The following is a 22,491-nucleotide window of genomic DNA, read 5'->3' as shown; positions in this document are numbered from 1 at the left end:
CTGGTTATGGGCCAGCTAAGCTGTTATATATGCCAGAAACACTACAAAGAAACCTTGTGTCACATAGGTTGAAGGCAAGGATCCATACTACACACTTTATAGATATTATGTAAGATAAAAGAAAATGGGGGTCCCCTACCTATACAGACTTACTTTTGAATGAATTCATTATTTAATATAAGGTAGTTTTCTTTATGAAACATGTTCTTTCAAAGACATGTTTGTTTTGTTCATGCATCTTCAATACTGGAGAAATTTTGTAACTTTGGTAGTCTGAAAATTTAATTAAACTTTTTTTTTTAAAGATTTATTATTATGTGTAAGTGCACTGTAGCTGTCTTCAGACGCACCAGAAGAGGGCTTCAGATCTCATTACAGGTGGTTGTGAGCCACCATGTGGTTGCTGGGATTTGAGCTCAGGACCTTCAGAAGAGCAGTCACTGCTCTTACCCACTGAGCCAGCTCACCAGCCCTTAATTAACTTTTTAATGCTTGATTTAAAGAAAGAAAAACTCATTACAGACTCTGTCATAGTTTACAATATTCAAATCATGTTATAGGTCCTGTTGCATTAACCTTTATTGACGTGTTGCAGAATAGCTTATTAGCTCAATTTCACAGTTGAAGGAAATCTGGGCCCTGGAAAGATTGAGAATCTTGCCATAGCTTTAAATCCTGCACTCAGGAGGCAGAGGCAGGCAGATCTCTGATTTCAAGGCCAGCCTGGTTTACAGAGTAATTTCCAGGACAGCCAGGGTTACATGGAGAAAACTTGTCTCAAAAAACTCCAAAACAAAGAAGGATCTCGATCCATCATACATAGTTATTTTAATATGACAAAAATCTATTGAGTTATAACATTTTCTGAATACTGTAGTTAGATGAATTTGACTAGAAAGGAAACTTGAGGTAACTGAAAGCTTAGTTTAAGGTGGCAGCTGTTGGGTGACTGGTTTGCTTCATCTGAGAGAGTATGAAATGCACGGTGAGTAGTCAGATGTAGCAGAAGGCGGTGTGACTGGGTTTACCAGTTATAGCTGATAGATTTGGAGTGTCCCTTTTAGGGATTCTTTAACTTCATTTCGTGTGTGTGTGTGTGTGTGTGTGTGTGTGTGTGGAATGTGGTGGCCCATGGTATCCATGTGGCAGTCAGGACAACTTGCAGGAGTCTGCTCTCTGCTTCTGCCACGAGGGCTCTAAGGATGGCACTCAGGTCTTTAGGCTTGGTGGCAAATGCCCTTGCCCACTGAGCCATTTCCCCACTCTTCAGACCTGCTTTTCATTTCATCTTTGATGGCTGTTCCTCCTGTTGCCTATAGGCATGGCACTAGGATTTTAAGTCATCATAAATTAAAATTGACTTTTTTCACTCAGAGAATATCAAGATATTGGGTTTATCTATGTGTTCTCTGAAATTTGCGGGGTCAAACATTACTTTTTTTTGTTTTTTCTTTTAACTAACATTGCTGTTGTTTCTTTCTTGAGTGTGATGTTTGTGTGCACACATGCAGGTGTAGATGCTCATGGACCATGGTGCATGCATGGAAGTCAGAAGACAAGTTCAGGTGTTGATCCTTGCTTTCCACTCTGAGACAGGATCTCTGTTGTTTTCCTCTATATACACTAGGCTAGCTGTCTTCAAGCTTAGAGCTCTCCTGCCTGACTCCTCTCCCCACCTCATAGAGCAGTGGTATTAAGAGTGCTCATGCTACGTAGCTGGCTTTTATGTGTGGTCTGCAGATTCTAACTCAGGGCCTCCGGCTTGTATAGAACAAGCATTTTTAATCCATTGATTTGTATTCTTCAAATAGTTAATTAAAATGCCATGATCATGGTAGCTGTCAAGTTGCTAGAAAAGGATGTTGTAGGGTTTTTTGTTTGTTTGTTGTTTTTAGACACTGTCCTACTATATAGACCAGGTTGGCCTTGAACTCAGATCTTTCTGCCTCTGTTTCCTGAATGCTGGAGTTAAAAGCATGCACTGCAATGCCTAGCTAAGGTATTGTAATTTTATTAATGTTTTTCAATATAAAATAAATATATTCGAGCTGTTGATTTCCATAGGAAAAAAATTTAGAAAGTCTAAAATAGCATATAGTTTGAAAGTATTTTAAAGTAGAAAATGCAACAAAAGCATGAAAAAGGTAAAAAAGGTTTTGGCATTTATAACATTCCTGCAGCTCTGAAGTATTCTTGTTGTAAATGGGCCTTTTTTTTTCTATTTTTGTAGCTACAGCACCACAAGTTATTGTTCCTGATTCTAAGTTGCTACAACATATGAATGCATCAAGTATTACGGTAAGACTTGAACACGGCATGAACTGGCTTTAGTTAATCTAAAATTGCAGTTATTCCTATGTGTATTATTTAACAACTTGAGGATTATGGAAGATTTGTGCAAATAGCTGTTAATGACAAATTAAATCTTTAAAGTTTATAAAACTATGTAATTTTCTTAAAAAATACCAAGATAGTTCATAGCTGACACTGGTACTTGTATGTCAGGAGGTCAGTTAAATGTAAGTACAGGAAGGCTACGTTTATAAATTTGTTGAAAATGAACTGTTTTGGACAATTCAAGATAGGTATTTCTTTCTTTCTTTTTCTTTTTTTTTTTATGGTTTTAGAGCTTTATTGTAGAAAGAGAGAAGGAGAGAAGGTAAAAGAAAGAGAGGCTGGCTATGGCCACGTGGAGAGAAGGGAGGAAGGGAAGGAGAAACAGAGCTAGAGATGAGAGTAAGAAAGGTGAGAGCTTAAGACAACTATTTCTTTTTTAAAAATTTAATTTTATTAGTTATTTGAGAATGGTATGTGATGTATTTTAATCATATTCACCTCTAACCCAACTCTTCCTAGATGCACCCCTTCTTTTCTACCCACCCACTCAAGCTTGTACCTTCTGTTTCTTTTTAAACCATTAAATCTAGTTGTGCTAACCATGTACATTTGAGTATGTGGTCAAGGAGGCTATTTCCTTGTTTTGTTTTGCTTTTTTTTTTTTTTTTTTTTTTTTTTTTTTTTGAGACAGGGTTTCAGACCAGGCTAGCCTCAAACTTACAGTGATCTTCCTGCCAAATCCTGGGATTAAAGGCATGTGCCAGCGTGCCCAACTCAAGGATGCTACTGCTGAAGTCGTATGTTAAGAGTTTTTGTTGTGACTTAAGCATAACACATAGTTTGCCTTATTGTGATCTTTAGATTTATACCTTAAGGTGTATTTTATGCAGTTGCTTATAAGAAGAATTCTGTTCCATTTCAGGTGGACAGGCATACTGAATATCCCATTCTTAAACGTCTCATACTTAAGGCTCGTAATCTCCCATCAGATACATCACAGTGCTTAACTGTGAACTGAAGGAAGCCCTTCAGGCTCTTAGGATGTGTCGCCAGATCGATAATGTTATAAAAGAAGCAGGAAAACAGAGTCTGACCACTTACTTAATACTTTACCACCAATGACTTATTTTCTTAAACTATGTAGACTATAAATATTGTAAGGTCAGATGTGGCATTTTATTTTTAAAATCAACCAAAATTATTACTGAGGACAAAATCATTTCTGAAATTGTCTCTTGGTCTGTGTAAGTATTGCTAGCAATGAGTTTTTTGGTTTTTAGTGAAAATATTTCTACAAACACTTTGACTTTCTGAGTGGCATCTGGGATCTGTAAGAGTTTACAGCTGTGATGTGTAAGCATCTAAGAAGCAGGTCACCTGTTAGTCACATGACTTCCTCCTGTGTACTGCCAGTTTTGCAGCTTCATATACTAGCAACTCCAGTTTTTATTTTCATTTATTTGTATTGTTTATACATATTTTTTTCCTATGTGTCTGACTGCTTGCCTGTGTGTATACTTGTATATCATATGCCTGCCTGGTGCCTGTAGGGCACAAAAGAGGGTGGACTTGGTGGTGAAGATGGTTGTGGGCTGCCATGTGGGTGCTGGGAATAAATAGAAAGAATCTGATTCTCTGCTAGGGCAGTAAACGCTCCTAACCCCCGAGCCATCTCGCCTGCCCCTGAACTGCACAAAGGTCATTTTCACTGCTTTCTCATTAGCTTCTCTAAAGCATAGACTCATTTCCTTAAACTCAATCTAAATGTTAGTTTCCTAAAACTTTATAAATTAAACAATAATTAATGGTTGTGTATATTAAGGACTATCTAAACATAATGGAATAAAAGCTACATAAATAAAGTTACAGTGAGATGCATAAAAATATGTAAAAGTACAAAATTAAGCTAACAGTGATAGGAATCTTTTGGGGCAAGCAAGAATTAAAAAAAATCTTCAGATGAACTAAATGAAGTGATTGCAGTCAAAACTCAGTCTCACTGGGGCTGTCATAGGGTACTGTGTAATCCTTCCCTCAGGAGGCAGAGACAGGAGGATTACCAGTTGAGGCCAGCCTGGACTAGAGTGGGGCCCTGTCGTAAAGAAAAAAAAGAGCAAGAATGTTGGTACACACCTGTGATCCCTGTACTTGGGAAGCAAAGGCAGGGGAATGACTTGAAGTTGAAGACCGAATTGCCTGGGCAGTGAATTCCAGGCAAGAGAGGGTTACATGCAAGATCTACTTTAAGAAAAACAAAAGGGTACTAAAATGTGAAATTATATTCAGAACATATGTATAAATGTATGTATCAAAAATAAATTTCATTTCTAGATCTTTGGATTCACACTTCTAGGATGCGTGTGTGTGTGTGTGTGTGTGTGTGTGTGTGCGCGTGCGTGCGTGCGTGCGTGCGTGCGTGCGTGCGTGCGTGCGCGTGTGAGCGCACAAGTATTTCTTAGTTTAGGAAAAATATCTGAAGTTGAGATAACTAACAGACCTCTCCTTCCTTGAAATACTTTAATGTTATTTAGGCTGCTTGTCTTCCTTGTGCCACATAGAACTTAATCTTGTTGCTAGATGCTATTTTAGTAAATTCCTCCATGTACTGGTAAAATGCACTGTACATACACTCAGATCTTAAGTGCACGCAGAGATATGATTTTTCTTCCTTTGTTTTTCTTATTCCAGAGTGCTGCTGCTACAGCTGCTACCTTGGCACTGCCTGCAGGAGTGACTCCGGTTCAACAGCTACTAACAAATTCAGGTGACTAGAGACAAGGGAAGCAGTTTTAAATCGTGCTCAGAAGTTAACATCAAGGAACTCTTGCCGTTTTATTGTCACTGAAGAAGGAAGACAAAACTGACACTTGTTTTAGCTTTTGGTTTATGTCGTTTAAATAATTTAAGATCTATAAAATAGAGGACTGTAACCTTAATAGAGGATACAGTTGAGGAGCCAGGTTTGGTAGCATATAATCCGAGCAGGTTGGAGTTGGAGGCAGGAGAACAGCAGCTCAGTGTCATGCTTAGTTTCTACAGAGTCTCTCTCTGCATTAATATAGTTTCCATCATATCTCTTAGGAAACTTATCTTTTAGAAAACGTATGCAGACTGTTACTTGGGCTAATAGCTGTTATCTTTCTTATTTTTGTTTGTTAATTTCTAAATTTGAGGAACCAATTAGGGCTTTGTCTTGCTGCATGTTTTTGCTCACTGTTAAGGATTCTGTTATATCTAAAGGAAATATACAAGGGTACTGTTATGTTATTTGGTCATAATTTTGGCATTCTAATTGGCTCAGCAAATTTTCATTGCATGTTGATTTTTTTTTTTTTTTTTTGGTTTTTTTTCGAGACAGGGTTTCTCTGTGTAGCCCTGGCTGTCCTGTAACTCACTCTGTAGACCGGGCTGGCCTCAAACTCAGAAATCCGCTTGCCTCTTCCTCCCGAGTGCTGGGATTAAAGGCGTGCGCCACCACACCTGGTGCATGTTGAAAATTTAAGCCAAGCTTTTGCTTTGGTTTAGGACATAAATGAGATGCTATACCTTTGTATCTTGAAAGGTTTTTTGTTGTTGTTGTTTTTAGATTTTATATCTTTATTTTATATATACGATGAGTACACTAGCTGTCTTCAGACACTCCAGAAGAGGGCATCAAATCTCATTATGGGTAGTCATGAGCCACCATGTGGTTGCTGGGATTTGAACTCAGAACCTCTAGAAGAGCAGTCAGTGCTCTTAACTGCTGAGCCATCTCTGCAGCCCCGGTATCTTGAAAGTTTAAGAACAACTGCTGAAATGTGTGATCCTGTTTACTACACTTCCTTGGCTACTACCATGGGACCAAAGTAATTAAGGCTGTCATAAAGTTTTCTATTTCAGTTTTAAATTTTGTATGTATAGGTATTTTGCCTGCTTGTGCACCACATGTTTGCAGTTACTTGGGGTGCTAGGAGAGGCCATTGGATTCCCTAGAACTGGGGTTAGAAATGCCTGTGAGCTCCCATTTGAGTGATAGGGATGGAACCCTAGTTCCCAGGAAGAGTAGCCAGTGCTTGTAATCACTGAGCTGTTTGGATATACAAGGAAGATGGGAACAGGAATGGTTATAGCTCATGTTAGTTGATACCCCTTAGTAGGATGCTTGTCTTCTAACTTGGTAATTTCTAGATTCTTTGGCTTGAAAGCAGTATACATTTCTTGGTGCATTAATTGTTACTGAAATAGCAACTTGGATATATTCTTTTTTGCCTTAGGCCAGCTGCTTCAGGTGGTCAGAGCAGCCAATGGTGCCCAGTATATCTTGCAGCCTCAGCAGTCAGTTGTTCTACAACAACAAGTTATACCACAAATGCAGCCTGGTGGAGTCCAAGCTCCTGTTATCCAGCAGGTAAGCAGTATAACCTACAGGCCCCGTGGTATCCATTTCCTTGGGCTTCTGCCTCTGCCGCTGCTGGAGTTGTATGACTTTCTTGTGTGCTTCCCCACTCTTTCCCCCAGACAAGTTAATAGGTGTGCAGCAGTCAGAAACAATTGTACTGAGTTAAGATTATATGCCTTCAAGCTTAATGTACATTTCTCCTGTTTAAAACTGAATTATTATTAGTTTGGTTTTGGACGTTTGATCCCTCTAACCGGTTTCTAATTGGTGATTTTGTTTCTGTAGGTCTTAGCCCCACTTCCTGGAGGGATTTCACCACAGACAGGCGTCATCATCCAGCCACAGCAAATCTTATTTACAGGAAATAAGACTCAGGTCATTCCTACAACAGTGGCAGCACCCGCCCCGGCACAAGCGCCGATGCCTGCAGCCGGACAGCAGCAGCCACAGGCCCAGCCTGCCCAACAGCAAGCTCCGTTGGTGCTGCAAGTTGATGGAACAGGGGATACATCTTCTGAGGAAGATGAAGATGAAGAAGAAGACTATGATGATGATGAGGAAGAAGATAAAGAGAAAGATGGAGCTGAAGATGGGCAGGTGGAAGAAGTAAGTTTCTATAAAAGCTTTGAAAAGAAAAGGCACTCATCATTCACTTTTGCTAAGCATGCAAATTATATGCTTTTTTTTTCCCCCAGAGGCAGAGAGAGGTGGATGCTCGCACTTAGTTTTTTCCATATACTGTCAAATCCCCAAGCCTAGGGTGTGGTGCTGTACACTTGGGCGTGTGAGTCTTCCTAAGTCAGTTAATATTTTTATCACAGTCCACTGTAGGCATGCTCAGGACCTAGATAATCCCTCATAGATATGCCCTGAGTGAGGTACATCTCCCAGGAAATACAATATAGGTCCTGATGGTGTTAACAGTAACTATTATACGCTCATTTTAAAGGTATGTGTATCAAGTGGGTACTATATTAATAGGGATAGTGACGATAGTGCAGATCAAAGATATCTGAAATGTGGTTTAAGCATAATGTATTGGTAAAAAGATAGATGTAATTGATTATGTCTTTTAGTGATTAAAAAGGTATGACGGTCTGGGGAGAGAGGAACCTGGAGAAAAACTGAATGTGACAGATGCAGCCACAGCCATGCTTGGCCTTTGTTGTATTCCATAGCAGGTCCTCAATAATCCGATCTTCATACTTTTTTCTTTTTTCTTTTCTTTCTTTTTTTCCGAGACAGGGTTTCTCTGTGTAGCCCTGGCTGTCCTGTAACTCTCTCTGTAGACCAGGCTGGCCTCGAACTCAGAAATCAGCCTGCCTCTGCCTCTACTTGAGTTTTCTTGTCCATGTATAGCAGAAGTACAATATGTTTAAATGTAGTTTCTGTTAAATTTTCTTAAAATGATGTCACTAAGGTTCATCTAGGTCACAGTCTATAGCTCATTTTTACTCTTGATTGTACTATAATTTGATTGCCCTCTTCTGGATCTAGTGAGCATTTGGGTGGCTTGTGTTCTGCGAGCTCCTGAGTTTCTCTTTAGTATTACACACGAACATGGACTTGCCATCTGACCTGACTGAGACTATCCTGCCATGTCTGTAACTTGTAGATGTCAGTATGTTATCAATTCCTGATAGTGGCAGACTGTTGAGTTTTTTCCAGTCTGAAAAGTGGTGTCTTTAGTTGGAACTTCCTTAACTACTCAGGAGCCTCAGTTGCTTTGCATGCATTTGCTTGTTACTATATTTTTACTGTGTCAAATGGCCAGTGTGCATTATTTCTAACCCTTTCCCAAATCTTAGTCTTTTCATAAGTGACATTTACATTACATTGTGTTTCTCCAGCTTGCTTGCGTTATAGACATGTACAGAATTTGTAATAGTCATCGTTGCGCCAGCCTCATGGTTTTGTACTAATGCCTTCGTTGACTTTTTTGTGTTTTAATGTGGAAGATTTTTTTATAATGTTCTATGATTAACTGTATTTGTTGTTGTTGTTGCTGTTGTTGTTGTTTTTGTTGTTGTTTTCCCTTATAGATGTCTTTTGGGGCTAAGTGAGCACCAAGTGTTTTGCTTTTTTTTTTTAAATTATAAGGAAATGTATTTTATTATGAAATGCCTTTCTGCAGCCATTGGTTGCTGTATCCCACTCATAGACGGCTATTTATGAATTTTTTTGAGTGGTCCTAATTTGCAAACCAGTCTTGAGTTCTCTATGTGACACAGCTTGGTCATTATGTATTCTCTCCCTAACTGCTATACTCACATTGACAGAAGTTTATGTCAATATGTATGAACGCTTTTGTAATTTCTTTTCTCATAATCCTCTCACCAGTTCTTATATTGATAGTATCCTTAGGAAAGATTTTTTGTTTGTTTGTTTTTGTTTTCTTTCTTCCTTTCTTTCTTCTTTTTTTTTTTTTTTTTTTTTTCTGGTTTTGCGAGACAGGGTTTCTCTGTGTAGCCCTGGCTGTCCTGGAACTCAGAAATCTGCCTCCCTCTGCCTCCCAAGTGCTGGGATTAAAGGCATACGCCACCATGCCCAGCGAAAGGATTTGTATTTTAAAAAAATTATATAATCTCTTCCTGTGTTTTGTTTTTAATTGTTTTTGAGACAGGGTCTCCTTAAGTCTCCCTGGCTGGCCTGGAACATAATGCCTCCTGTGTTCTAGGATCAAAGTTGTGCACCTCTGTCCCTGCCTTGCTAAACTCGAGGGAGGGGGTGGTTTTTGGTTTTGTTGTTTGTTGTTTTGAGACAGGCTCTGTAGCTCTGGCTGTCCTGGGACTTGGTATGTAGACCATGGTGGTCTGTACCTCCACCTCCCAGGTGATGGGATTAAAGGCATGTGACACCATGAACAGCATCTGGATATTTGCTGCTTGGTACTGTATTCTGCCATTGAACCACCCACTGCTCAGCTCAAGAGTGTATAAGAAAGTCTCAGCCTTACAACTTTAAGCAGTTCAGTTCTGCCAGCAATCTGAATGAGCTTGGAAAGACCCCAAAGGGTCAGCTGACAATACGTCCTGTCGGACCATACATTTTAACCTGTGTGAGACTGAACAGGGAAACTTCCTCTGGTTGCTTATTCTTTTGACCCTCAGAAACTAATAACAGATGTGGTTTTCTTTTCCTAAGCATTTTTAGTTGTTAGGGAAATGGAAATTTAAACCACAATTGGGGGTCATCATACCTACTAGAAAAACTATAATTAAAAAAACCAAAACATTACATGTATGACTGATTGGACGTATTTCCATGTATTACATGCATTCATTGCCTACAGAGGCCAGAGGAGTGGGTGTCAGATCCCTGGAATTGAAGTTATATGGTTGTGAGCTGCCCTGTGGGTGCTGGAATTGAACCCAGGCCTTCTGGAAAAGCAGCCAATACTCTTTTTGGGGAGGGGGGGGTGTTTCGAGACAGGGTTTCTCTGTGTAGCCCTGACTGTCCTGGAACTCACTTTGTAGAGTTCATGCTGGCCTCCAACTCAGCAATCCGCCTTCTTCTCCCACTCACCTCACACACACACACACACCCCCCCCCCCCCCCCCCCCCGCCAAAGTGCAGGGATTAAAGGTGTGTGCCACCACGCCCAGCTGCAGCCAATACTCAAATTGCTCAGCCATTTCTCCAGGTAGCAATGGTGTAATTTTAAAAGACATGAGTCATAAATGATGGTGAAGATTTGGAACCCTTAACGTGTTTCTGGTGTGAATATTAAGTGGTACGGACGGCTTTTAAGGGAAACAGTGTACTGGTGGTTTTCAGAGTTAAGCAGAGAATTAGCAGTGTGCTGCTAAGTTTCACTTGCAAATGCATATAGCAAAGCATTGAAGCAGGAGTTCAGACAAAAACATGTACATGAGTGCTCACAGTGATCCTCTTGTCACTGTCCAAACAATGCAAGTATGGGGACTGTCTGTGAATGGCAAAGGAAATGTGGCATATCTATACAGTAGAATAGTATTTGGCTCTAAGAAGCTCAAAGTACTGTGCATGCTGCTCCATGAGTCTACGTTGAACATCGAAAAGCACAGCACAAACACCCACAGGTACCCACAGAATAGGCAAATTGATGACGTCAGGAAGCAGATTGGTGGTTGCCAGGAGATAGTGATTGCTTATGGGTAAAGTTGGTGGAGTGCTCTGGAGCTATGGAGGTAGGAAGTGTATTTTCTAAACAGTTTAATCATTTTTTTTTCACTTAACATAGACATTTGTGTTCAAAGAGTATGTATGTCACATGTCACCCCATGTGTGAGTGGCACATGCCTAGGCTTTAACATCCTTGACTGGTTTCCTTCCTCCCTCTGTTTTGTCTTGTCGTCATTTAAATCTGAGTTAAAGCTTTTATCTAACACCACAAATGCAGTTTATCCTTATTTTATCCCCTTCTTTGGTTTTATTTTTGGCCCTGAGATATTTCATCCTCTATGTTTAAGACAAATTTAAATCTTAATTCTTTTTTCCACCACGTCATATTGACAGACAGTATTGATCGGCATTTAGAATCTTAATCTTTAGTACAGTCCTGAGGCCATACTGCAAACCAATTGTATTCTTTCTTCTTCAATGTCATTTTTTTTTCTTTTAAATTGTTGCTGGTACATAATATCATGACCTCATGAAGCCTTCATATCTTCTTAGGTTTATTTCTAGTCATCTGAAACACGAGAATTTATCTTGTGCGGTTACTAATGAATAAGGAAATTAAAAAATATGTGCCTGAGTGTTTTGCCTGCATGTATGTTCACTACATGAGTGCTTGGTACCCAGGGAGGTCTGAAGAGGACATCTGGTGCCCTGAGATGCAGTTAGAAATGGTTGTGAGCTGCCATAGTAGATGCTGGGCAGTGAACCCAGGTCTTCTACATGAGCAGACAATGCTTTCTAATGAGCTCCAAAGGAAATAAATGATAACCCCCTTTGAATCTTACGAGTTCTCTAGCTTAACTTTTCTTAAATTCCCGCTGAATAACATTGGCAAAACCTTAAGCATTGACAACACTGCATTCAGTGTGTCCAGGTAAATGCCTGACATCCTTCCCAGAGACTGTCAAGGCCACGGTAATCCGTCACTACAGGAAACGTCATAGCAATCCATGAGATCTGGATAATAAGTCCCCTTTGGTTTTCAGGAGCCGCTCAACAGCGAGGATGACGTCAGTGACGAGGAAGGGCAGGAACTCTTTGACACTGAGAATGTTGTCGTCTGCCAGTATGATAAGGTAAGGACTTCACATTCAGTGTGAGCATTGTTTTTATTGTGATCTCTAAACCAGCTTTTCAGCCGTACTGAAACGTTTAGGCAGACGATGACTGCCTGTATTTGTGTTTTCTTTTCCTCCTGAGACCAGGTTTTATGTAACAGGATGGCCAGGAACTCCCTGTGTAGGAAGCTAGCTAGTCTAGGATGACTTTGTATTCACCTGTGCTCCTCCTGCTTCAGTCTGGGCACATGCCACCATGTCTGGCTTGCCTTCTTCCCTTTTATAGCCAGTGCGAAAAGACACATTGTGACTGTTTCACAGTTGTTTGAGTAGAATGAATAGATCTTAATTCCTTACCACTGCCTTTGGAAAGAAAGTAATGGGCAAAATGAGGAGACTTCATGATCATTTTTCTATTCATATGATGTCATCTTGTAACAGCGCCCCACGCCCCCCCCCCAGCTTTCCAATGACAGAACTAATGCAATAATTTTGTCTTTCATAAACTTTATGAGTTTTGTGAGATTTCTTAAATTTTTTTTATGTATTTTTCTCTTTGAGGAAGTTTAAAACCAAGCTGTTTGGAATTGATTATTGAGTTTTGTGGGGTTTTTTTTCCCTATTAGTTTATAAGGTTTTCGTTTTTTGATTTTTTTTTTCTTTTTTTTTTTGGTCTCCCCCCATTTTTAAATGTATGAGTGTTTTGCCTGCATATGTGTATGTGTACCACATTTGTGCCTGGTGCCTGCAAAGGTGAGAAAAGGTTTTCCAGATGCCCGGGAACTGGAGTTACAGAAGGTTATGAGCCACCCTGCAGATGATGGGAACCAAACCCTGGTCATCTGGAAGAGCAGCCAGTGCTCTTAACAGCTGAGCTAATTCTCTTAACTGCCTAGTAATTGCAGTTATTTTTTTTTATGATTATTATATGTTTAGGTCCTAAGCAGAATGTTCTTTTATAATATTTTTGTTAATAGCTCTCAGTGTTGTCCGTCTTCCTAACTCAGGCACTCCTGTGAAGAGGTCAGTCAGCCCCAAGGGTTGAGAACTGCTGCATTCGTGTTCCAGTTAGGATTTTTATAGTTACGTCTTTAAGCAATAAATGCTTATCGGTCATGAAACGGATTGTAAGTTCACATAGTATTGATTTTTCTTTGTACCCATGTGATTCTTTTCTTAAATGTTTAATGAGTAGCAGTAAGTACAAAGTACTCAGAGACTAGAATTTGGGTATGAATATGTATTTGTACATGAAATTCCCTTCCGATTAAAGAGATCTTACTTTTTTGTTGTTACAATGAGTATAAGTAGCTGTGCCTAACCAAACAGATCAGTAGGGGGACTGGCAATACAGTGTATCTTCCTTCTTAATTAAAAAAAGGCAAAGCCAGGTCAGCTGTATACCAATAACCTAAAGCCTGTTACATGATTGATCTGTTTTAGTGCATTGTGACTTCAGATGAATGTTTTTAATAATCTCTATCACAAACTGTGTAGCAGATGGGATTTTTTTGTTAGCTGCAGAAAGAGTATGAGGTTAAAACAGTAGTTAGTCTGAAAAGACCTGCTTGCAGCCAAATACCCAAAACACAGTTTCATGATGGCAGGTTACCAGACAAGAGCTTGACTAAAAAAATACTCCTGGAAGTATTTTCTTGTTTTAAGAGAATAGTGTATTCTCCTTTGATAAGCTCTATTCAGTTTTTTAAAAATTCCTGTTTTTTTTTTTTTTGCACGCCAGATTTCCTTTCCCTCCTGGTTCACCCTCTGACTGGTCCTCATCCCGCCCTGCTGTATTCAATTTTTAAGTGTAAAGTTGGTTTGTCTTGTTCCCAGATACATTCAGGTTTTAAACCAATAAAATGAGAGTAGGTATACATAGCCTAGTGAAGAACAATTTCAGAGTTTTCAGAGTTCTATTTGAAAAATTAGAAAGACTGAAAGACTAGAATGAGTGCTTAGGTAAGTTAAATGGTGAAGTAGCCTGGGTTATTTAAAATGAGAAATGAATGGGGTTTGGGCCAACTTGATTTTTTTAGAAGTTTTGTTTTGAAGCCTGGGCTTTGCATTTCAACAGTGAGTGAATTTTAAGAAAAGCACAGAAGGAATAATGAAGTTGTTGCCTGGCAAGTTGTGGCTTAGTTGAAATGCTAATAGAATGGCAAGTTTCTGCTGATTAAAGAGCAAACACTTGGAGCACTGGTGAAAACAGTAGAATGTGAGGGAAACATTGTTAGAGGTAATTTTAGTTGAATACATTTTCTTTGGACATTAAAGATATTTTGTTGGCATTTGGTGTATTTATGAAGGGCTTAGGCTAGTAAAGGAATGCTTTTAAATTTGTACTTTGTACTTCTGTGCAAACATAAATATTACTCAACATGACTTCAGTTTTGAATTTTTGGACTTCTTTCTGAATATGAGTCTCTGTTCTACCTTTATTCCACCATTATTCTCTGGTTTGTTTTAACGAGAAGTTCTGAGTCTAGAGCAAGAACACTCAGTGATTTCCAGATGCACAAAACACTATTTACATCCAAAGGAAGTGCTGGGATCAGTAAGTGAAAGTTAGCGGAAGCAACTTTCAGGGCAGGGGAAGGTCTAGACAAATTTCTAATTATAATCAGATAGACATTGAACAGCCATGTGTCATAAATATGCCAGAGGTGTCTGCTAAGATAAGGCCGTAGGGTTTTAGGATTGAGATCTCAGAAATGTGTGTCCAGTGAGCATTTCTGTGAGCATTATTATGTGAAAGGTTCATATTAGGCTTGGAGAGCACGGTTATTTGAGAGTTTATTTTAGTAAAAGAAATAAGGCCACAATTGTATTGTTTGCAGATAACTCGTAACTATTTTATTTGAATAGAAATTGCTGAGAGCTGTTAACAAGTTATTAAAAAATTAAGTCTACATAGTTTTTTTTGCTAAACATTAAGAAAATTTCAAATTTCTTTTTTTCAAATTTTAATTTTCAAATATAGTAATTATATAAGACAAAGCTTGTGGTTTTATTATAAATAAGGTTTTGTTGTGTTTTCCTATTACATCTCTTGCATTCTTAATTTTTGTTTAGATACACAGAAGTAAAAATAAATGGAAATTTCATCTCAAGGATGGCATTATGAATCTTAACGGAAGAGATTATATATTTTCCAAAGCCATTGGAGATGCAGAGTGGTGAAGAGTTGCTCCTTTCCTCTTATAAATGAGACAAAGACTTAAAAAGTTAAAATGGACGGTTTGAAACTTGGGACATCTATCAGCCAAAACTTCACTTCTGCATGTCAGAAAGGCGCAGTAGAAGCAAAGCTCCTGGAGCAGAGCTAGGCCTTGACCACATAGACACTACTTCAGACCGGCAAGCCGTGGAACTGTAGCACCTGGGGTTGCTGGGCGGGGGGAGGGGTTGGTGTAGGAAAACTGTAACTGTCGATTTTAAATACAGGAACCTGCCATTGGTAATTAGCATGTAAAGCTTTGTCTATATTTGTTTCTCCAAGTTGGGCTCAATCAGAAGATATTTGTTGGAATGACCCGAAGAATTACCCTTTTGATAGACTGAACTGAAATTGCTTATTGTATGTGGTTATATTTGGTAAAAATTGCGTGTGAGCTTTTTTCAGAAGGGCAAGAATTATGGTGTTGAATTTTAATTCACTTGTATAAGAAAATTTAAAACTCATAATAGGTCTTAAACACATTTTTACTTGTCACTCTCCTCAGTACTCATACCTCTCGCTTCCCTGCTGTCTGAACATCTACGTAAGATTTAAAGAAAAGGATCGATGGGCACAGCTTGGAGACGAAGTTGACCCAGGAATGGATGCTTGGTTTAATTAGGTTTTCCTGCTTGTTAAATGCAACTTAAAGACTTGGGTCTTACCTAGGTTGACTAGAATTAAAGTGACAGCTTAATTTCTGTACAGAAAAACTGCTCAGTCCCACTCTATAAGAGGAAACCCCAAATGGGCTCTCAGGAATCTGTTTTCATCTCACAAAGGTCCCATGGAGCTGCAGTTGTACAGCACACGTGAGATGTGGAGGTTTTCCTTCTGGGCTGCGTGTGTGCTTACTGTGCCCGAGTCTGTGTGAGCCCTGGGATGACAGTCTGTGCGTTGGTCTAAGCATAAGGGCAACGGATGAGGACTGGATTTTTATTAAACAATTTAGTAATTATAAAGTTTCTTGTGTTTACTAGTAAAGGATTTTTAAAATTATTTTAATTAAACAAAATTTTTAAAAAAAACTTTGTAATTTGAGGGAAAAGTTTGAGGGTGGAGGGGGTAGAGGAAAGTGGGCCACTAAATACAAATTTACCTCTTTTTCATTGGGTGGCCCTTCCAGGCCATTGGTGATGTAGACTTGGGCTCCAATTTGCACATTGGAAAGAAAATACAGAGATTTGACTTGTATATCAGAAATTCTAGACATTTACTGTGTGTTGAGAATGTGTAGCTCTGTTCCTGTAAGGGGCTCCACAGAACAAAGAGGCAGCCTCCTGGGACCTGCAGGGACTCTCGCTCACACAGCTCACTTCTGTTCTAGTGACTAACAACATTTGCATTCGTTACATTCATTCGATAACTTGCCTGTTGACTTTTTTTTTTTTTTGTCTTCCATTTTTGTCTTCCTTTATTTTGACTTTATATAGTTCTGGAAGTAACAGATAAAGTATATCACAAAAGAAAAACTGTGAGCTATATTGTGCTTTTTTAAGAACATATTTTAAATTTTGTTAATGCAGTTGATTTCTCCTCCCCACTTCGCACCCTTCTGAACCAATTTATGTTGTGAAATTTGGCATCAGTGGTGGGGTCCTCACATGATAGGAGTTAGAGTTTGCTTGTATTCCATTACTGGTAATACAGGTTTTTTTTTTTTTTTTAATTTTGTTTGTTTTCTTAATGTAGCTTTTTGAGGGGAAGTTAGTTTAATCTCTTATTCTCAAAGCACACAGCAGTTCTGGTTTAAGTATAGAACTTGGCGAACAACAGAATCCCAGGAGTTGCTGAGTTGTCCCTCCCTCAGTATAGTCTCTAGTCTGTGTTTACTCAGTGAGATCAGTAACCTGAACTACCTATGGCAGCCCAGCAGTGCTGCTCCAGTGAAACTTGGGCTAATCAGTAGTTCTTATGCTAATTCAGCACAGGCCCTGCCTCCCTGTGTAGTCAGACATACTGAAGGTTAGCATTGCCCACTGGCCTGTTTCTTCTAGCTGTACATTGTCAAACATGAACAACCACTTCTTTCAGAGTGACACAAAGGGGGCTTGTCTTGAAGCAGGAACTGACCATTTATATTTGTACCTATGTATTGCCTAATAATGACAGCGTCCTGGACTAATCCTTTGATCTGGGAAAGCTCTGAAAGGTGGCTCCAGCAGCCCCGCACTGTGCTCTTACGTGCTGTTCTGTTGTGTTCCATTTAAATCAAGTAGCATGCGGTGTTCTATCGTAGTATCGTAGCTTTTGCTGTGTAAATGTCACTTGCTTTGCATTCTCAATCATGCTTTCGCCATAACATTTAACTGATGATGTCATGAAGTTCTAATAAAGTGTCATTCCTTTGGAAAGCAAGGGATTCCCACTTGGAGAGTTTTAGGATGAAAGTAGCAAGTTTATCCAAAAGGTGGAACCAGGGACGCAAGCAGTGTCTTCAGAAACTGATCCGTTTCGACGTGTACCCAGAGTGACGGCACCTTTTATAGGACACGATGCCAGTAGTGTGCCAAGGTCAGTTCACATAGATGACTAACATGGAAGTGTGTGCCTTTCAGTAGATGAGCTCTTGCCTGGTGGTCATTTGTATTCTCACACCACCGGAATGCCCGCGAACACACGCACTTTCTTAGTGACACAACTTTGTCCCGTGCAGTTTCTAGAGTCAAACAGGATAGGAGGGGATATTTATATGAGGCGTTTGTATTTGAAATGTTGAAATTTCTGTTAAATAAGTCTCACATTTACACTGTTGCAGTTTTAAAAGTCAGGCTGGCATCAAAATTCACGAAGCGTGTACCGAGATTGAAATGTGTTATTGACAAGCATATTCTGGCTTTAGAAGACAATGTAAAAAAGTACTAGTTTTTATATAAAGGCTTTCTTTTGCTCTATTGAAAATCAAGTTTTTCTTTTGGTGGCTTGTATGGACGAATGCAGAGTTGTCTCCCTCTGAGAGTTTTTTTTTTTTATATTATAGCAATAATGTCACCATATTAGAGGATAAGTATACCGTGTATAAGAACAGACCTATCTCCTCTTAGCAGTTTTCCCTTTATAACAGCATTTTCTTCCACTTGAGAAGGCTCTTGTATTTTCATATTACATCATATGAGAATATGAAGCTTTTGAGCTTTTGTGCAATGTGTTATTTTGTTGATCTGTGTACATTTTCATTTCATGTCTCCTTCCTACCTGTCTGAATCAGCTGTATCAGATGTGGAGGTTTTGGTTAATGGTTTGTGTGTTTTCTCATCCTTATTGTTCAGTTTAGCTTTTCATCTGTTACCCTTATGGAAATTATTCTGGTTTATATTCTTCCTCCTGGAAGCCCACCTTTGCCCTTCTGTTATCTTCCTTTGGTGCATGATTTAAGGAAGACTGCATCAAATTTAATATTTTTAGTTTTGAAGAATAAAAGTTTCCTCCCGTTTGCGGGGAGAACAAACCACCATTGAATAAACCATTGGTCTTTCAGTCAAGCTTCTTTAGATCAGTTCAGTGTGCATCGGTTACACCGGGTGGGAGGGGCCGGCCATAGCTGTTCGGAGCTACTATTGTCGACTGCTGTTGTACAGACTGTTCTGTGTAAGGGCGTGAATATATTTATTATGTTTGTAAAATTCACTCTGTACACTTGCAGACCAAGGTTGCTCTTCTGTGATATATCGGGTGTTAAGTTTTAAAGACCATCTTGGAATACAATTAAAGAGCTTAGTATTTTGATGTACTAAGACTATTTTAAGTTTTAATATTTTACCTTGCAAAAACTTTAATTAAAGATGTTATTTAAAAAAAAAGTAATGTTGCTTGCTTTGCTTACTAGTCAGCGACATTGGTATATGGACAACTGAGTAAAACCATACAGTTTAGACAGGAAGTTCAACAAAAATAGGATATCGTTAAATTTTGTACCCTTAGTTAAATTCTGTACCTATAAGGCAGTGGGTTTGGGGTGCCAGACTGAATTGTTAAAACTGTGTTAGAAATCCTTAAGCGCTTTCAAAAGTTGTATTCCAGGCACAGAAGCATTTAGGATGGGTAAATTCACACCAACTAAATGTAAATTAAGGTTAATATAATTAACATTGTATTAAATGAGTATTTCTACTCAAAAAGCTTAGATTACATAGGATGAAGTTATTAAGAACATTGTTTCATTTGTTTGGCTAAACTGTTTTTTCTCAGTTCAGAGTTTGTAAATAATTGCTTATTAGGAGATTTGGATTATTGAGGTTTGTATTACATATTGAATATATTTTGTGTTACTTTAGAAGATATTAAAATTACTAGCAGTATTTTGATTTTATAGTTAATTCAAATGAATCATTAAGAGCTTGCCTTTTTGTAATTTTTTATCCTGTTATAAACTACTTTATCTAAGGAAACATGCAGATTTTAACTATTAAATAATCATAATAAAGATATTTTATTTATTGCCAGCATTTCTTGTATTTTGCAGTTTAATTGAATCTCCTACGTTATGATCTTAGTCCTCGTGACCCAGGTTCCCATCTGTGAAATGACAATGGCAAGATTTTGAGTATGAGATAATTTGGATAATGTAAAAGGATTGGTTTAAAAAAAAAATAAAAAGTACAAATAGCAAAATGTGGTGTGATCGAGAGCCCAAAAGGTTTGCTCACAAACCAACCCAGAAGGGAGAGCAGGCGAACCTGTGTGGTCAGCAGGAGCAGACCAAAGGAGAGAAGGGCAGTTGGGCAGGGTGGGAATCACAGGTCTGAAATAGATTGATTTTTTTTTTTTTGTTTAAATGGAAACTGATAGACTTATACTATTTTTCAGTTTTATTTTTTACTTTATGTGTCTGAATGTTTTCCCACCTGCATGTATGTGCATGCATTATGAGCATTCTGTGCTCACAGAGACTAGAAGAGGACATTGGCTTTCCTGGAACTGGAGTTATGGCCAGTTAGGAGCCACCACATTGGTGCTGAGAATCAAACCCAGGTCCTCTTCTAGAGCAGCCACAGCTCTTAATCACTGAGGCATCTCCAGCCTAGGAACTGTTTTAAAAACAAATTTGCCAATTATGTATGGGTCATGTGCAGTTGATGTAAAGGGAAGACTCTAGAGTGTCAAGCACTAATCCATGAGTGACCAGTAATAATCTCCTTTCGGTAAAGAGCCCACCAATTTTACCCAGTCCACGGAACCTCCACCCTAAGGACGCCATAGCTAGATCTTGTGGGAAACCGGGAACAATTGCTGTATCATGTGTTTTTGTGGGCTGGGGCCCTCTGACCAACTCAAATACATAGCCTGGTACTGGAATTTTTCTTTTCTTTTTTTTTTAAATCATGAGAAACTTGGCAAGAATATTTAGTGTGAGGGAGAAGAGTAATGGGAAGAGAATATGATCAAAGTTCTGTATATGTGTGTGAAACAGAAAGAATAGTAGGAATGCCATAGCTACAGGGCAGTGGGGGCAAGGCAGGCAGGCCTAGTAGAAATGAGATAGCCCTTCTTTGACTCAGTTTATGGGAACAAACGCTTTCCATCTTAGGCTGTCCTGTTAGCATGAGGCTGTGGCCCTGCAGCCTGCTGGGTTTTCTTTTCTGTATTCTTCACTATCTTCATGTCTTTCAATAAACACGGGAGTAAATAAAAACGCCCAGTGTATATAGTTTAGCCATTTGCTTCACATGTCTGTCATCTAGAACCCAAACTGCCAGGATGACTCACAGAAGGCATTGGATGGCAGTCACAGAACAGAAGGAGAACAATGCCCACTGACAGGGTTCTAAGGTGTTGGTAATGAAACCATTTCTGTTGGGAGCCGCCCTCACATTTGCCATTATAAGATGGCGCTGACAGCTGTGTTCTAAGTGGTAAACATAATCTGCACACGTGCAGGGGCAGTTTTCCCGCCATGTGTTCTGCCTTTCTCGTGCTGACAACTGGGCCGATGGGCTGCAGCCAATCAGGGAGTAATACGTCCTAGGCGGAGGATAATTCTCCTTAAAAAGGGACGGGGTTTCGCCATTCTCTCTCTTGCTCTCTTGCTTTCTTGTTCTCTCTCTCTTGCTTTCTTGTTCTTGTTCCTTTTCTCTCTCTTGCTCTCTTGCTCTCTTGCTCTCTTGCACTCTTGCTCCTGAAGATGTAAGCAATAAAGTTTTGCCGCAGAAGATTCTGGTTTGCTGCGTTCTTCCTGGCCGGTCGCGAGAACGCGTGTAAGACATTTCTTTGTGGGAGTGACAGGGTGAGGATACCCCCCCCCCCATTGAAGTCATCACGACCCCTGCCTCGGCTGCAGGTCATCCTGCCACTAAGGTAGTCTTAGTGTAGGGGTGAGAACTTAGGGGAGGTTGAAGGTTAATTGGGTGTTGAGACTTCGGTGATGCAGCTGCCTGCCTGAGTGCTCTGTGCTTCTGTAAGGAAGCTGGTTGATTGGCGATGTCACCAAGCTGGACTTGGGCATAATTCCTCCTTTTGTCTACCTGGTTTCTATTGATTGAGGTGAGTAGATAATTTTTTAACTGTCTTGATAAGAGGGAAGATATTCTAAAGACGGATGTGTCTGCCTCCTCCTTTGGTTATCAGATTATTGAAGCAGTAGTCCTCCACAGAATTAGAATTTCCTTGAGCCCCCTGCTGGGAGAGAAAAAAGGCTGAATCTTGGTACCAGTGGGAGAGTGGGAGAGGGCTTGTCTCATGAAAAGAGATTTCAAAGTTGGAAAGGAGGCAGAGGCAGGCGGATTTCTGAGTTCGAGGCCAGCCTGGTCTATAGAGTGAGTTCCAGGAAAGCCAGGGCTACCAGAGAAACCCTGTCTCGAAAAACCAAAAAAAATAAAAATATAAATAAATAAAATGAAATTAAAGGAAAAGGGGTTTTTGGGTGAGGGAAGTATTTATTTTGTTTTCCCAAAGGGAAGATACTGTGTTGAGTTCACATAAAACTTATTATACTTTTTTAAAATGTTTTTTTATGTTATTTATATGATTGCAGATGAATCAAAGAACGTAGATTTGTCTATGTTCAACTAATATTTGAGCGTGTCCTGTTGCAATTAAAGTGGCCCGGTCGTAAAGCAGTGTGTAGCACATTTTTAGGTTAGTGCTACGTTCTGAAAGTCTTGTGTCTCTTCTCAAATTCATATATTGAAATCCCAGTCCTCACAGCAATCACATGTGAAGTTGGGACTCTGAGATAAAGACACCAGGTTCCTGATAACTCCAGGATGAGTGCGAGGCTACATGGTACTCCACAGTTAGCTAACCTCTCTTGTGTGAGATGGAAGCCAAGCACGGTCTCTTGAAAGATGCTGGGCGTGCCAGGATCTTACACGGGCGTCCCGGCTTCCAGAACAGTG

General features: G+C 39.4%; 1 protein-coding gene and 1 non-coding gene across 4 annotated transcripts in view; both read left to right on the top strand.

The window, feature by feature from the left end:
• Window positions 1–19,602, top strand: part of Gtf2a1 (general transcription factor II A, 1) — a 35,226-nt gene extending 15,624 nt beyond the window's left edge. For all 3 annotated transcript variants that reach the window (NM_175335.3, XM_017315260.2, NM_031391.2), the window contains 6 exons: window positions 2,231–2,298; window positions 5,026–5,101; window positions 6,594–6,727; window positions 7,004–7,324; window positions 11,866–11,955; window positions 15,013–19,602. In NM_175335.3, the coding sequence (NP_780544.1) occupies window positions 2,231–2,298; window positions 5,026–5,101; window positions 6,594–6,727; window positions 7,004–7,324; window positions 11,866–11,955; window positions 15,013–15,120 (797 nt within the window). In that variant the 3' untranslated portion in view covers window positions 15,121–19,602. The remainder of the gene's footprint in view (window positions 1–2,230; window positions 2,299–5,025; window positions 5,102–6,593; window positions 6,728–7,003; window positions 7,325–11,865; window positions 11,956–15,012) is intronic.
• Gm25776 lies at window positions 1,292–1,434 on the top strand. Its single transcript, XR_003950370.1, has one exon. It is a non-coding gene; the product is annotated as a small nucleolar RNA SNORA79 (small nucleolar RNA).
• Window positions 19,603–22,491: the final 2,889 nt, after the last annotated feature.

Source organism: Mus musculus, chromosome 12, assembly GCF_000001635.26.
Source record: "Mus musculus strain C57BL/6J chromosome 12, GRCm38.p6 C57BL/6J".
Taxonomy (NCBI): Eukaryota; Metazoa; Chordata; class Mammalia; order Rodentia; family Muridae; genus Mus; species Mus musculus.
This window is presented reverse-complemented; position numbering and strand designations above follow the sequence as displayed.